The 17,439-nt window shown below is 40.7% G+C and overlaps 1 protein-coding gene across 1 annotated transcript in view; it reads right to left on the reverse strand.

The window, feature by feature from the left end:
• SHANK2 (SH3 and multiple ankyrin repeat domains 2) overlaps positions 1 to 17,439 on the reverse strand; it is a gene marked incomplete at its 5' end in the record, with an annotated part of 40,395 nt that overhangs the window by 2,164 nt on the left and 20,792 nt on the right. The window contains 3 exons of the mRNA XM_009575665.1: positions 9,370 to 11,782; positions 12,908 to 13,019; positions 14,357 to 14,487. Of these exons, the coding sequence (XP_009573960.1) occupies positions 9,370 to 11,782; positions 12,908 to 13,019; positions 14,357 to 14,487 (2,656 nt within the window). The remainder of the gene's footprint in view (positions 1 to 9,369; positions 11,783 to 12,907; positions 13,020 to 14,356; positions 14,488 to 17,439) is intronic.

Raw genomic sequence — 17,439 nt, forward strand, 5'->3', positions numbered from 1 at the left:
CACATTTAAAGTCCTGTTACGGAAGAAACTGCGGTCTCTCCCTAAGATTTTAACTGCCACCAAATGAAGTACCAAAAATGATCCACACAGCAGGGGTCAAACCCCACATCTGTTCTCTCAGAGGTGTGTCCCTCACCACTAGATCCGCTTTACAAATGAGAGGCCCTCTCCTGCTCCTCTGCCCTAGGTAATCAGGACGGCTTCGCTCCTTCCTGCGGAGTACTGCGACTGCTGGGAAGGAGGACGTAGCGTGTTGGGTCATCGCGTCTCACCGGGTCTGCTCCCCAGTGCAATGCAATTGCGAACGCCCGTGGAAGGGGAGTGACTTGACTTTGGTTGCCCACATCCTGAATACAAGAGTGGTTAAAATTTTAAATAAAAAGATGGTGGTACCAGCATTTCCTCATCATCTAGCCTAACCCCCTCCCCCCCAAAACGAAGTTACCAAAACGAAGAACTGTAGGCAGCTAACCCGAGGCAACGATAACGGGCTATTAACCCCTTCCTCTCATATGAGCCTTACTGTGGTCCTTGTAGTACTGAACCAGAGACGTTCTTCAGTGTTCCCTCGGTTTGCTGCTGGCTGGTGTGAGCCCTGTTAGATACATACTCCCCGCATCACGCCTGGGGCTTTGGCACATAATTAACAAACCTAGACATCAGGCCCTACAGCAGTGCTACACCAAGATTCAGCGCACGCTTGTATCACAGTGAGTCTCATTCAAATAAAGCTCCAATACCGTGTTATTAGAAAAGCACAAAGAATAACTTTTTGGAGAACGTACATGTTATTCACATGAGCAATCCCACTGATTTCCCACAAATTGTTCCGTATATTTCATTGGGAACAGGGGGATCTTTTTGAGAGTTGAAAGATCGGTACTTCACTTAAAACACAGTAGGAACAATACTTTTAGCACTTATGTCTTTGTAATTTAACAAAGAAAGGAAACACTTAGCAAGGTTTTGAGTGTTTCCTGTGATTTGTTTGGAGCTTAATGGCTGTCATTGTCTTCCAGGACTGGAGCTAAGCACTCTTACAAATAAAAAGTCTATGGCAAGAAACTATTAAATTCTACTAACCAAGGGGAGCACGTTATTTCTACCTACTTTAACTTAGCATTAGGAGTCTCACACGCTTTAATAAGGCATGATATAATTTCAAATCAACAAAAAACCTTCTTAGAAAAAGGTTGGGATAATGCTGTCCTAGCGATTGCGAGAAGAGCAGGATGAGTTTTGTATCAATGTGGAAATGTCTCCCTATTTCTTTACCTGCCGTTACCCTTTTACTTAACTTTCCTGTCTCGCAAATACTAGAAATTATGGTTTTGTATTCACACCTATTGTGGCAATATCAAATGGATGATGAAAATCTATTATGCTAGCTGCTGAAGGATCACTTCTCTTACTTGACTGACAACTCCAGGCTCAGCGTACACCTTCGGCTTTGTAACTCACGTGTGCTGCATCTTCTCTGTATTGTTCCTTTCATAGACTCCCTGCCCATCCTTGTTCAGGAAATCATTGTCACGGTTCCTTTAAAGAAGGTATATTAAGCCACTAAAACAAAATCCCCAGAAGTAAACTGTGTGCTCTTATTTTAAGTATTCCTTAAATTAGCGTTACCCAACCTTCTCAGACGAACGGGCAGTAATACCGGGTGAGCAAAGCAATACAGGCAACGTTGTACTTTGCTTCTGTCAGCCTGGATCAAAGCAATGGCTTCGCATGGCTACAAGCAATATTAAAAGATCTGTGGACATCTTGCTTTTTTCAAGCCATAGGTTCAGGACCACTGGCTATTAAAATACATCTCTGGAACAATGATAAACATTTTTTTTATTTTAGCTGATTCATGAGGTTTCAATACCAGCTCAGTTTAAACCCACATCAGTACTCAAGCTTTTATAAATATTAACCCTTTAATGAGAAAGCTCAGAGCACTTCGTTAACATTGACAGACTGAATCCTACAGCAACACACCTTCTTCAAGAAAGTTGTTAGTCCTACTGCACATGGGAACACAGACAAGGCTGTGACTCAGTACGTGTCCCCATGCTGCAACAGCGGTCCTGTTTAGGACGAGTTTTAACCAGAGCAACTTGAGGTCACTCCTGCCTGCAAAATTATTCGGCAACCTGCAAGACTGAGTTTGAGCTCGGTTCCCAGCTGCTGTGCTTCAGCCGGCTCTGCGGTCAGCTCTGCAGCCTTCACGGCACGGACACAGCCCTCTGAAGGTCATGCAAGTCTGCTGAAGCCCACAGTTGCATTTCCAGGCTTTCAATTCAAAGTCTTTAATTCCAAGATTCATTTTTTTCCCTTTCTTTTTCCCTTCCTTCCCCTGCCATATCAACTCCAGCATGTTATAGAGACCACTGTACTGTAATTGTAATCCAAGGAAAAAACCACGCATATTTGTGTAACTCCTATGCATCCTAAATTATAATTTATGGCATCTCCAATACAATCTGTGATGCAGATACAGCCTTGAAACCATCAGCTGTCTTGCATTTTATGGTTGATTGGTATCCTGGTCAATAAGGAGCAAGCGCATTCCAGCTGAAGAGCAGGCATGTTTTTGTTGTGTTGTGGGTTTTCCAGATTTTTAATAAGAGCAATTTCTTATGCCTTATTTGATCATCTGTTATACTAAACATATTAAATCCATATTAAACCTGCCTAATCCCAAATTTCATTTTAAAAAGGTGAAAAGTCTGATAATTATTTTAAATAAAATTTGCTCTATTAGAATCAGCATATGGTAGTAATTTATAAACATTTGCTGCTGTAAGACTGCACTGACTGCAATGCCCATTATGTTGCCTCACATTAAAATCACAATATATAATTCCTATGTCACAATGATGCGGCCTCCAAGTATAAAAGCCATCAACACAGCTTGCAGACAAGAAATTCTTTTAAATTTTAAATTAGATTTGCAGGATTCAAATTTACTGTTAACTTAATATCAGAAGCAAACAGTGAAAGATGGCACGCTGCAACAGCTGCTAGGAGCCGCCCATGTAAAAACCATTTTGCTCTCCTGGGAGCTATACAGAGCTACTGCGAGAAATTAACTTTTTACAGATTTTTGAGAACACACCAACCCAAAACTTTGCCTTCATCTCTTATAATATTTTTACTTTATTTTTGGATTGTCAAAGGAAAATTGTATGGTAGGAAAGTAAGACAATAACCGTCTGTTTTGGGGGAAGATTAAGAAGAAGGGCTGATGGGATGACTGGCAGGATACAGAGCTTCTTATAATAGTGTTATTTTAGTGAGAAGAATTGAGAAATGATTAGTGTCTGTTGCAAGTAACACTGTTCAGCTGGAGTGAAGAATAATCATTAAGGTCTGTGGGAGTCTGTTCAAGAACAACAGTTTCCATGCGAATGGCACAAATGTCTGGACCCCGGCAGTAAGGGAATGGTGCTGACGCAGGGCAGAGGGCCGGGAGACGGCCTCAGCCCTCTCTCCTTGGAGAGCTGCAGGGAAAAAGCTCAAGGGAAGCTGGAAGGAGAAAGGGGGAAATCCCCCAGCTTCCAAGGCCGAAAGAGTCGACAGTGCCGACTGCAGCAGATCTTGATTATTTCGAGGGCTAGTTTGTCTTTACTTTGAACCTCAAGCAAGTATGTAAAAATGCACTAACCATCCCTCCCCACCCCTTCACCCCAGAACACCCTGGAAAATCATGCCCCTTATTTAGGTGCTCAGACATAAGTTCAGGAATCTGGTCTTGCGTGCTCATGTTATAAAAACATCTGCTGAATGCTTCTCTGGTGAAAGGGGCTTTTATTTGAGCTTGAGATGACATCCTATTTCTGGGTTTAGAATGGCTACCATTTCTGGATTAGGATGATCTAATCCACATTGCACTTTGTAACAAAGTCAACACCAAAATCACTAAAATGCACTAACAATGAGTGAGCATTACAAAGCAGCAGAATGTACAACATAGAATACTCTATGCTTTATGGTTGTCACTTACTTCATGGCACTTCAGCATGACCCTCTTCTGACAACAGCAGTCATGAGAGCAAATAAAAATGACAAAATGGAATGACTGAAACACTGCAAAAATTACTGACAAAGCAAGCAATCCTGTGAAATTGGCCGACAAACGGTTAACGAAATGAAATGAATCTAATGGGACAGCAGTAAACTGAAAAAGCAAGGCTTGAGAATTATCCCACAAGATACATATTTCATCATCTGCGAAATCCAGACATCCTTTACAATAATCCAAATGTAGAATCAGTCCCTATGCAGGACTTGCTACTAAGTTCAGTACTGCCTTACCTGTTTGTAAAAAAATAGGAACTCTTCCAGATAGTCATAAAAAAACCCTCAGAGATGGACAAAAACCCCTGGCCACCGGCAGTTTCACTTTTAAAACTTGCTATGCCAACACAGTACAGGTTATTTTTGCTAGAGGACTTGATCCTGCACGGTTAAGCATCCTCCATAACTCCCATCTTTATAACGAGCGTTTCCCACTACCGGGAGCGACGCCCAACCTGCCACAGAAGCCCTGGGGACATTGTGCAAACGCAGCCGGAGAAACAGAAGCACCGTTTGAAATAGAAATTGTTTCTCCCTATGGCAAAGCTATCGATCATTGTGGTATGGTGATGGTAGAGAGCAGCGGCAGTTGCTGTTCATTATTCCTCATTAATACAGCGGAGTCGTGGTGGAAGGTTCTGTTTTCACTGGGGGCTGTGGTTCTTTCTCCTTCGCAGCCACTGGGTCTATTCTGCGTTAATCACGCTGACATTATTCAGTCGATCTCGCAGGCTTGCACTTGATCATTATGTTGCTAAGCGACTGCTGGGTTCACAGACAGAGCGAGCACACCTCCCTTAACCTGATAAAAACCCCTGCATTAGTCTTCTCTCCACTTCTTTTATCAGCTCCATATAAAAGTCAGTAGCCTCTCAAGCGAATTTATAGCACCGCTGTATTTATAGCATCACGGTCGATACTGCCGTTACGCCTCCCGTCCTCCCCGCTCCGCTCGCTGATAGCGGAGCATCACCTGCCAAGCTGCGGGGCTCCCCCGGGCTGGGTTTTCCCCTCTTTGTGCATATCCAAATTCGGAAATGGGAATCGTGACCAAAGCTCAGCATTAGGGCTTTAGCGCTGGGTATCTGGGTCAAATGGAGCCCTGTTTCCAAACAGCCTCAACCTCTTCTGTAAGGAAGGATGGGCAAAAATGGAGGAAGTGACGGTCGGATGTCATGGCCCGACTACACGGAGAGACCAGATAAAAACCTCTCTCACCAGGACTGATCTCCAGAATTTCATAAAGTAAATGATGGCCAAAATTGGGAATGGGATTAGCTCTGGTCTAGAACCTTCTGATCAAACCTTTTAATTACGCTTTTATTAGTACAAGGTAAGCAAGCACATCCTTTCGCTTCTTCCTCTTTTTCCTTCCCCTACCAGTCTCCTTTTTCCTATCCCACGGCTGGTCACTGCTGCTGAGAAGCAGATGGTTTCCAGTCAAACGTTTCCATGCTCTATTTAAAAATCTTGAAACTCGGTGTCTCCATAAGAACCACGGAAAACTATAAATACACCATGTAAAATTATTGCGAAACCAGCGTGCAGAGAAAAAAAGCAAGTCTGGAGTCGCTTTATAATGTAATAATTGAGAGAGAAATGCCGCGCAGTACTGCAGAACAATCTCTTCCTCATCCTCATTTATCAAAAACATGAAAGAAGATATTTTAATGGGTTTCTGTAGCAAGCCATTACCCAACTATCTACAATTTAATTTACCTCTATGCTACCCTAACAGGGCAATTGCCATGAATGAACTACAATTGTATGTCTACTGGCTGTACAAAAGTAACTCCTAGTGATATTTAGAATTGCTATCCAGGCTATAATTTCATATACGTCCCAATGAGCAAATATATATTTTTAATTTCATCAGGCTGCTAGCGCTGTGAAGATAACCCAAGCGAGCCTGTGAACAATGTTCCTATTTATAACACTTCCCAATACTTCTCTTTGGCTGAAGGGTACGAACAGGCGTATTCATTTTTTATCACTTTTCCTTTAGCTGAGCTAACGAGTTGTTCTTTAATTTAGCAGAATCCCTGCCTCCCGTGAGCTAAAATTCCTTGCTCCCTTTCTAATGCTACCTCACAGAAAAGGGCTAGAAGCTCTACAATTGGTTGTCCTAGGTTTTACAGTACTAGAAAAAAATCTAAGAATTTTAGCTTTAAAATTTAAATATTAGCTTTAATACTTGGAATTTTGGCAAATGGTATTCCTTGGTCATAATATTTGACAGCTTTGTAAAAAATTGTGTCAGTTGTGCAACTGGGCTAGAAAGGCTGTAATTTATTTAACTTTTTAGAAGATAAGTCAGGAGTAAAAGCAGTAAAAAAAATGCCTTTGTCTGGGAAGCATTTACCACGCATCCATTGCTTTTACGCAGGCACTTTTGAGAACAGAACTGAAATTTAATGCAGACAGTTCAGGCCATAAACATACACAGCACAACGAAAAGAAATCGGAGCATTTTCTCCACTGTGATAAATTTTGCTATTAGCCTTTTGCTCCCTCTTTCTCACTCTTTATCAAGCTCAGAAATCAATCCTCACTCATCCGCCCCCAGCCCGTGGAGCTGGGGAAGCTGAGAGAGGGGGGAAGGTGCCAGCCCTGCTCCGGGGCAGTCGGGAGCCGGGCACGGGCGCAGGCAGGCAGACTCCACTGACAAACCACCGCTGGTTTACAAGTCGGACTTCGGGATCTACAGGTGAACTTCTCAACTTACCTCTCTCTACCTCACTCTTGTTAAGACGAAAAGCAATTGCCTGCAGCACCTTCTAAAACATACTTTTAATATCTGTAGATAGTTGGATCTCTTCTGCTATCTCTGATCTATTACTTAGCTTAAAAAAGAAATCCTGAGTAACCTTTTCCGATCATTTTTAGTATCTTCAATTCACCTAATTTTCTGGAGCTCAGTTAAAAAATAATGTAATCCCATCGATTTTGAAAACAAAAGGAAACAAAACACGGCTCTCTTACCTTCTGTTCCCACCGGGAATTCTGTGGAGGTGTCATTTTCTTCCACAGTCAAAGGGCAGCCAAGAGTTTTGCTGCTCTATGCCACTGTCAACTTTCCTCCTTCCTTACCTCACAGGTCTTTTGGTATTGTTATAGCCCAAGATCCTCTCTCTAGTTTGCAAAGACACCCGTTTAGGTTTACTTTTCAGGAAAGAAGTAGAATTTCAGCCACACTGAAATAATGCTTTGTGTGGTTTTGTTTCCAAATTCAGTCTCGGTATTCCATAATGAAGAGATTATGTAATTTGCCAAAGCTGAGTTATAAGAATTAAAAAAGCTAAAGGACAGAAAAGCAACATAACTTTCCAACACTGTCCAACTCAGCTCTTTCTCTAAAATATAACATGTATGGGACTGTTCTTGCTTACATGATAGTTTGCTTTTCTCCAATGAAGTGATACAGTAGTTTTTCAAATTTTTTTCCAGCCTTTATACCTGTTTAAATGTCTTTTCAGAAAAAAGATGTATCTGTATTTGCTTCTACTTTTCATTTTCCTCTCAGTAATGATAATACTTTGACATATTTACAGTACATTGTAGTTGCTAGCCTCAGTTATTTTCTAATAAAATAGGGACACTAAAGATCTCTACTGTAACCTGGAAATAACTATCAGTTTAAATATAAAAGATGATAAATAATATTATACATATGAAGTTAGAGGCAACTTGTTCATATGGCTTAACAAGAAAGACGATCAAGGTCTAGAAAATAGTATTCTTGAAGACATAAGAAAAAGAATATGAAATGAACTGTCAGAGTTATCCACAAGACAAGACATGTAAATTCAAGCTTAGTGCACGAGTATTGATTTTCTGCTTGCCTGAGGTATTCTCAAATGTATAGTGTTCACCTGCTGTGCTAACTTTGTTTAAAGACCGTCTTCATCAAGCGGCCAGTACGTATTGGGTTTTTTGTACAGTTTTCATTGTATTTTTTTTCATGTATTAAGGCTTTTCCTGTAGAGACAACTCAATTTCTACTCCATTTAGTCAAGTGCCACTGACAATAATTCCAGAATTTCAGCGGTTTTCTTCCATCCTTTCATTCTAAAAATTGTATAACCTCCATACCTCCCTGTCACATTTGATGACTTCCATCTTGCAGGAAATAACATAACTACCTGAAGGCTGAGGATACAGAGCCACCCTTCCCCTAAAACCAAATTATCTTCATGCATGCAAAGAACAGTAACTTTTCAAAGGCCGAGTTATTTATTATCCAGCAGAATAATTCTAATGAAATTTACTTAGATGGCATCTTTTTTTAAAAACAAAGTCAGCACTGCATTTCTGCAAAAAATGCATTTCCATGGAGCAGTCCAGGCCAAACAATATGCGATACTCCAGTAAAAGGTACATTTAACTGCTGTATGTAAGGCCAAACCATTCCATACCACAAAAAGAAATACCTCAGGCTCTCAATAAAACTAACAAAATTACCTTTTTTTTTTTTTCCCATAAGCGTGGTTTTCATGATACTATATCCATATTGCACACAAACGTGACTACACAATTACTTGTACGTTTACCCAATGGTGTCCGATACTGTAAGTTATTTATCACTTCAGAAACCACTTATATGCAAATGGATTGCACTGCCCTACCAGGGATGCTGCTGTTGGGAGAAATAAGCCACCTCCTCGAACCTGTAAACATCAGAGACTATTCACTAACAAGCATGTGCAATAGAAAGTAAGACCTTAAAACCCATAATACTAAGTGGTAGAGATGCTAAATTAACTTTATAATAATGACATGAATAGTGCAAAGTGATTTCAATGAGTGGTTTTCTAAGATAGCATTATACTTCATGATAAAGTGGATTATCAGAGGTATCGGCATGAATCAAATGACATCACACAGAGAATGTGAAGTAAGCCTAGGCAAAAACAGTTTTTTACCTGTTTGAAGCCAAAATAAGTTATTGAACAAAAATGAAATTATCACCACATTTTAAAAGAAAAAAAGATTTAAGAGAAAAGCACTACTTAAAAATAAACCTAAGTAACTCGCATCAGAACAATCGAAAGGTTTGTGGAAACTGTCTTTGCAGTTGGAGGAGACTGAGAAAGCTCCTGTCCTATGGTGTCGACTACAGAAACGTTGACCATGTAGGAAATGCTTCCCCTCTGGAAAATTGTCATAGACTATTCATTAAGCAAACATGTACAATAGAGAGCACATTCTTCTTTAATCTATGTGATTTACAGGGGAAGTTAGTGAAGGGATGGAAGAAAAATCAAGCCTTTATTAGAAAATTATTTGGTTAATTACATTTACCTTGTACTGAGACTTGCAGTTTTTGTTCCAGTAGGTGACTCCAATCCTTCCCCTGGCTTTGAGGATTTCTCTCTGTTCATTTGCTGGAGTATTGAGTTCAATTCACTAATAACATTAGCCTTTGGGCCTGAGAGAATTGGGCTTTTCACCTCCGTCATGTCACCCCACAGCTTAGATGTCCTTTGGGGAACAACTTTAGCCATATTGGGCTGTGCACTGATCGGAGGTGGGGGCGGAGCGGGAGGAGGAATAACAAAGCTGTCTACAGTTTCTTCAATTAGCGCATCCTTGTAAAGTGCATTGCTTTTGTTGATTATGGGCTTCATTTTTGGCTTAGGAGGTACTGGGGGTTTGTCCACCAGAAATGTTTGCCCATCTGCATAGACTGTACAAGTATCCACGTTCTCACCCCCTTCCGAGGATAAGGTAGAGATGCTGGACACCGTTGAGATAGTGCTGGTTGTCTCTAAGTGATGGTCACTACTACTTCGACTGTCTACCTCCTCAATCCCAGAGTCAGTGACGTTATCAAAGCTGTCAGGGGGTGGCAGAAAGGAGGCAGGCAAACAGTTTGAAAGACCCACTTGCTTTTTACTGTCTAAGGAATTTGTTGACTGGCTGGGGGCAAATGGTGCGGGTGAAGGCGTGCCATTTTTTCTTTGCTTAATCAAGTCTGTTAGAGCCGAACCGGGAGCCGCGCGGTCGTCGGGGATATCAAAGCTGTTGGCGAACTCTAAGGGGGGTGGTAGTGGCTCAGTAAAAATAAACTCTTCATCGATATCCACTGATGCTAAGGGTGGCGGAGGGATGCGGAAGGGCAAGATGACAGGGTCGTCGACAGAGCTCGCTGCTACGATGGTTTTGCAGGGAGATGCCGGTGGCTCAGGCGCAGCAGGCACGTTCAGCTCACTGTCCGCTTCCTCGCTCCCCTCTGGCCTCTCTGGTGGGGAGTTTTCAGGGTTCGGTTCCATTTCAGCTCTCTTTTCCTCTTCATCTTCGGGCGTATCATCTGACTTCGCTGTGTCCACGGTATGAACCATTAACAAGCCAGCTGACTTTTGCTGCGAAGTATCCACAATGTTTATCAACATGTTTTTCTTCTCCTCAGCTTTCTTTTCTTTCCCTGCATCTGTTTCATACTTGTTCTCGGTCTCTTGCCGTCTCAGTGGGCCACGAGTATTTTGCCTAGTGACAGTAGCAGTAACAGGAAAAGTCGTTTCAATATTGGGTCTCAGCTTTGTATCGATGTAAAGTGGTTTATTAAGGTCAGCTTTAACAGCGTCTCCTTTGCCTGGAATCTGCTGTGTTTGTTCTTTCATGGCTCTGTCCCTGGCAGAGAGAGCGAGGGCTAGTGGTGAGTTTGGATCTAATAGCTTTCCTGTGACCGGGTGAACATAATTATCTGAGCTGGGTGCATTCGTGGACTTAACTGCCACCGTACTGTTTTCAGTACCTTTCGTTTTGGACGAAGCGTTTAATGTCCTTGAATCACTCTGATTGCTGGGTTCACTGCTATTAAAAAGATTTTCAGGCTCTCTAGGTGCAGGAATCGGAGATGGTGACATGAGCTGTCTAAAACCATCTTCACTACTAAACATTGCTTCATCGGTAAATTTAGATTGCCTCATACGTGGTGTTGGTGGCGTTAGTCCAACATCCTCATCTCCTAGGTCTGTGGAAAGGAAGGCTGGAGAATTACGCCTTGCTTCCAGCCTCTTTTCCCTGTCCCTCACGGCTCCAGCAATGGCTGCTGCAAATGGACTGCTGACACCTAAGCTATCGTCGGGTCGGAGTTGCCCAGGTTGCTCTGAAGACTGAGGATCGATTTCCATGCTGCTCCCTTGGCTGCTTTTCCCACTGCTGCTGGTGGATGGCTCTTTCACAATAATTGTCGGGATTGGAATAGAGCAGGTCTTTTCTGGACTGTCTTCAACATTGGATTGTTTCACCAGCATCCCCTTCCGCCTTGCTGGTTTGGCCGGCACGTAAACTGCTTTGCTTGCAATCTTCCCCACCTCAGAATACGGGTTTTCTGGCATCTGACCCCTCTTGTTCCTGAAATTTGCCTGAGTTGCGGCACTCCGACTGTACAGGTCTTCAGAGTCCAGAGAGTATCGGTCCAGTTCTCGTCTGTAATAGATCCCTTTGTCCCTTATCATTGTTCCCACATTCTCAGGCCTAACCAAAGAAATTTTTGAACCTGAATTCTGATTAAACGGAGGTTTAATAGTTCCATAGCTCCTTGATGTCGGGGATTTGGGAGAGTTGTACAGAGAGGGAGAAGGTGGTGGTGGTGAAGGAGGTAAAGACTGTGGTGGTGGTGGGATATCTTCAGAGGTGTCAGGCATTGAAAGACTTCTGGTAAACTTCAGCATAGGAGGAGCCAAAAACTGCCGTTCTTCCTCTGTTATTCCTAAAAATCAGAAAGTATATTTAAAACACTGTCTTCCACTGGGATCCCTCAAACTGTGTTATTTCTGTATCCAACCAAAAATGCCAGGGTGCGTTTCACATGACATGAGGCATATGCAAAATTATGAAAGAGGTCTTTTGGTTGATTCCTACCATAAGCATTCTTTCTTGTTGAACTTCCAGAGACCCAGATGCCAGAATTAAAAAGGATGCTACAGAATTTTAATTAAACTGATCATTGATGTGTAGGCAAATGTTGTGTTTTATGTATCATCAAGGTAGCTGTAGAGAAGCACATTTTCTTTGAAAATTATTGATCAGGGAAGACATTCTGTGCAGAGGAGTAGCTTATGCCTTGCTCTAGCACTGTATAAATGCATATAATAATGCAACTTAGAAACCTAATGAATTTTTAAGATGCACTTGAAACTTAGCAAAGGGACTGCGAATATTCTATTGGGGGAAAAAAATCGTAACATTTCATTTCAAAAGATGACATTGTATTATTACAAATACAGCTTTTAACATAGATAAACTGGATAATATTGGGATAATTTAGATGCTAATTTTATACCAGCATAATGCATTTCTAAATTGATAAATATCACTACTAAGATTACTACCAAGAACAAAGCAAGCCCAAATTTGGTCTGCTCTTTTTTTCTCTTTTGTAAAATCATCTATTGTCATCTTTTGGAATGAAAAAGAGGTGAATTGTGTTCCATTTGATCAATAGGGATTCCTTTGTAAACTACACAGCATTACAACACTTTTGCCTCAATAATAAAGAAAAAAGGAATAACATTTTGCCCTAGGTAATACATTGCAAAGGGCTTGTACCGATCTTTTTTTTTTTTCTCTTCTCACTGCCTTTCCTTGTTAGAGAGAACATTCTAAAGAAAGGAATTAAATTATAATTCCATAATACTTGCCTACTGCAATCAAAGCAGAATGTGGAAATTATATCATCTTACACACAAACTTCTCTTCTCATGAACTTTGTATAAAAATTAAACAGCCATTCACTGAGGTAAAGATGTTGGAGAAATATGCTTTAAGAAAGAAGCAAAGTTACTAAAAGTACGTGATTAATGCACAAGCAAACTATACATGAGAAGCATTTTACCTATAGATTTTTGTCTTCTCATTGTACCCCGAGGTATACCCAGAAAAGGACCTTGAGGACTCCCTGGTACAGTGGGCGTCATCACAGCAATACCCTGTCTCTCATACATGGACTACAAAAAAGCAAACAAAAAACCCCACAAGCATTAAAGCATGCAAGTCTTTCTCTCACACTCATAACTCTTCTGTTATATCTGCTAATCCACTATCCCTTTTACTTAGAATTCTTATGGAAAATAACAACTTTGGTATTATTTTGGGGAGGAGGTGAAGAGAAAGGGAAGGCTGGGCTTTATTTACATGTTATTAAAATGACAACAGCTGTACGTGGAGTTAGTTGAAATTATTTACAAGGCAATACGTTAAGTCTCCAGCACATTTTGTGTGCTGTAAGAAAAACAAAGCATGAGCAATTGCATTTCGTTTCATTCACTTCCGAAAACCTCGCCACACACTGCATAGGCATGAATGTTCACTCTGCACCACGCCGTATGCCCTCTTCTCTTCTGAAGAGCAGACCTGCTCTTGCGCAGGCTCGAGCTGTCTTGCGCAAGGTCACACCGGCAGTCAGCGTCTCAGCTGGGAACTGAGGAACGCCACCTGAATCCCAGCGCACTCAACTGTCCCTCCTCGTCATCACAAAATTATTTGTTTTCTGCCTCTTAGAATAGCCTTAATTTCCTTCCATCCCAAGCTGCTGAGAACAGCAAAGTGCTTGTTGTATCAGGACTGATGCTCTTTTGGAGGGGTGGGTAATGGAAAAATACATCTAAAACGCAATAAAAGCAATTATTTTTTCACATGTGAAGTTCTGTGAGAGCAAATTCTGCAACTGAGTAATCCAATTTCAGAGTTCTGGAGTTTAAATTTTTTAATACGTGCTATAGCATTAATGTAAATTCTTCTCTTACAAATCATCATGTATTATTTAATCAAGATATTATATACACCATTAGGAATAATAAAAAACCTGCAGGAGGAGAAACCTTCACCTTCACATTAGTGGAAATTACGGGGCTGCACCAGCTCTGGTGCTGAAACTGAAATAGCAAACCTTGACTTTCAGCAAAGTTTTTTAGCTTGGGTTTAGTGTTGTACTGACACCTTCAAGTTCAGAACTTACTGGTGCCTCACCAGCTCAGACTACAGGCAGAGCAAGTTCACATCTGTTTGAATAACACTGAGGTAGCAATGGTGATGTGACGATCTCAGAATAAATGTAAAGATAAAATGAGAGAAGTTTTATAGGGGTACATAGACTCTTCCGTTAAAGAACTATTATTAGAAATACAGAGTAGACCATGCCCTAAAGTTACAAGACAAGAAAAGTAAAATGAGTATATAAAGCAATGTTCGTAAATTCGTTTCTGTTGTATGCCCTGGACGCTGCCAAAAGACCCCCTCCAATCAGTTTCAGAAGTGAAAGCAGTACTTCATAGCTACCACTCACATTCATATCTGTAGCTGAGGGAAAACATCTACTAGAAGGCCGCTGTTTAATAGTTGCCACTCTTGAGTCCACAGTTGCATTGTCTGCAATTCTTGATGGCTTGGAAACTGGTACTATTTCATCCACCTTATCTGTAATATAAAAGTATTCAGTAAAATAAATATCATTTGTCCAAAAACTGAAAATTTAAGTATTGCAAGGTCAAAGGAAGAGATTTACTTTTCAAAAAAATGCAAAGAAAAAGTTTTTTTGGCATTTTAACAAGGCAACGCTTGAGCATCATAAGTCGTGCAAGCCGAGCACTTTTTATTGCTGCTACATAACATGCATGCTTTAGTTTTAAGCCTGCATGCATTTAATGTTTACTTAGTGTGACTCGAAAAACAATCCTCTTCTTCAAACCTTCAAAATGTGAAGGGAGAATATCTATATAGAAATGGAAAGAAGACCTTTAGAAATAATGAATCTGTACAGCACTGTTTCAAATAGAGATAAGCAGACTGTACTTAGTCATCAGAATTTCAGTGATATTTTGGACAATAACAAGTACTCCAGAAGTGCTCTTTTATGCCTATTCTCCTTAAGTAACCACATCCTAATTTATTCACACTCTTGGATAATTAGATTAGCATTAGTAACTGCATCATTTGTTGAAATGAAACTTTTATATGTATTTAATAATTGCATAGTCTGGGAACGTATTTAGTTGTGGTCAGAAACAGACCAAATAGGCAAAGTCCAAATCTGAATGAGAACTTCAACATTTGGATTTGGGATTCTGATCTACCATATGATGTGAACATAAAATATAGGGAAAACTTTAACCAAGATCTTCCGAAGTTTAGAGTGTTAGTTTTATCCCCGTCTCCAACTTCGGTCACAAACAAGGTTCATCAGTATTTAATACATAATGTCACTCCCTCAGACTGAAGACCTCAAAGTACCATATAATCAACTAATCATAGCCTGACAGCTCCTTTATTGACACTTCTACTGCTGTGAAACTAAGGCATGGAGAAATTAAATGACTAGCCTAAGCCAGGAGAACAGGTCAATTTTTGAACCTGTACTAGAATCCAAACTTGACTCATCCCAACAGGTTTCCTTACTATGCCTTCCATTGCATTTGCTTTCCTAAGAAAGCACAGGCTGCACTGTATCGTGTTGATTTAGCGTCTTTTCCTTTGAAGCTTCACCAAAGTAAGGATTAGTTCTATAGCCTGTGGTATTTATGTGAGCGAAATACCTTAGCCTGGCTCCTAGGCTTCCACAATGTGAGTCAGAGCAATGTTACGTTTCAGCAATTAGGTCCATCTCCCAAACGATTGATTATTTCCTTCAGCAAACAAGGATAGCTACTTCATTAAGATACCACAGACTTAAAAAAAGACAGGGTTTTGGCGGTCTAGGGATGGTGTTACTATGCCAAGTATCAGATTTAGGGATTTAAGTTTTACCTCTCACTGGAGAGCAGCACACTCAGGGCCCTGGATATGGATATGGATGGGAATAAGGCAGGAGGAAAAGAGCTTTTGATCCCTCTAAACAGTAGATCTGGCTGACGCAAGGATGGTATTTTAAATGGGAGAAGAAGAGAGGGAAGAACTTTTAGCCTTCTGGTTAGGAAGAAGGTTGTCCTAGAAGTGGATATTTCAGTGTCACAGAGGGTCAGGGAGCAGGCAGGAAAGGAAAGGTTGAGCAGAATCAGTAAGCTGAACACTGTTGAAAACTGTCTCACAAGAGTAGCGTTGCTGTTTCTTTTCAATTGAAGTTAGCATTCAATTCTTTTCATTGGTCTGCTTTATTTTTGTGTGTTTTAAATCATCCAGTGGAAGGAGAAAAGGAAAAAAAATCTTAAAATCATCACATGTATTCAAAAATAAAACAAACTTCAAGCCACATTTCATAAGACTTTGTAATACAAACTGTGAACTTCTGAAAGAAAAATAGCTGCACTTCTGCTCAGCAAAAGGCATCAGAAAGCAATGGTGTAACATGAACATTTGACCTATACAGCAAAAATATGGCTAGACTGTAGAATCGTAGTCAGGGGATCTATCACCAAGAGCTTCAACTGGGCAGAGATTTCCTGTTAAGTCTCTCCCACCCTTTTTATCATCCCAGAAGCCAACCAACTGGTCTTTGGGATACAGAAAGAAGGAAGTTTTGGAAACTGAAGCACTAGGTACTCAAAATCTGAAAATAAGAAATATAAATATACCATGTAAGAACTGATCCCCTTTATTTTTAACAGACACATGTAACCATATACCCGTTCAGACAACAAAAAGCTACAGGGAAAGAAAACTATGACAGACACTTGAAAAGCATGAAAATATTTGTTTGGGGATGAAACATACATACCCTCCAACTGCACTGATTTTCTAGACAATACTGGAAGTCAGATCCTAATTTTGGATCTGGCCAAAATATCAGTTGGTACCAATTCTTAAGACCGTCTACTATTTCCAGTTGGAAAAAACTTGGTTTCGTGTAAGTTTATTGCAGGTTTCTTGTCTGTAGACAGATTCGCAGTCCTTCTCACCCTATAGGTGCTCCCATTCAAGTGGTGCTTTGTGCCTTGCCAAGTCTAGCTAAAGCACTTAGAAATGGGAGAGGAGAGCAGGTTAAAGCTTAAGCTGCTTTGCAAGGAACTCTTTAGGGGTTATTCGCGTAGTATTTCCAACGGCAGCGCTGCTACACCTGCGGAGCTTCTTCTTTGCCTTTGATCAGAAAGCAAAGGTAGAGTGGAGGTTGTAATTTTAAAACTACAACAAAAAATTTGAAGCTACAGAAGCAGCCAGCATGTGGAACAAGATTCACTCTAAATGGTAGCAGCTACATGGCGGGTCCTGCAGACTACGTCGAAATCTTAGCATCTGGTCGCAACTGCACCACACTTTTGAAGTGAAAGCACTATGTAAAATAAAAACATTCTCACTGTATCATCAAACGTGCTAATTAGGCCAAGAAAATTAACTGGCTGAATTGTATTTAGCTTCATTCAAACTCATCCCAAAGAAATAAGACGTAAGCACATTGGGACAAACTTTCACTTGCCTTTGCCTTTAACTAGGCTGTTC

The sequence above is a fragment of the Fulmarus glacialis genome, unplaced genomic scaffold (assembly GCF_000690835.1).
Source record: "Fulmarus glacialis isolate BGI_N327 unplaced genomic scaffold, ASM69083v1 scaffold15274, whole genome shotgun sequence".
NCBI classification, from domain to species: Eukaryota; Metazoa; Chordata; class Aves; order Procellariiformes; family Procellariidae; genus Fulmarus; species Fulmarus glacialis.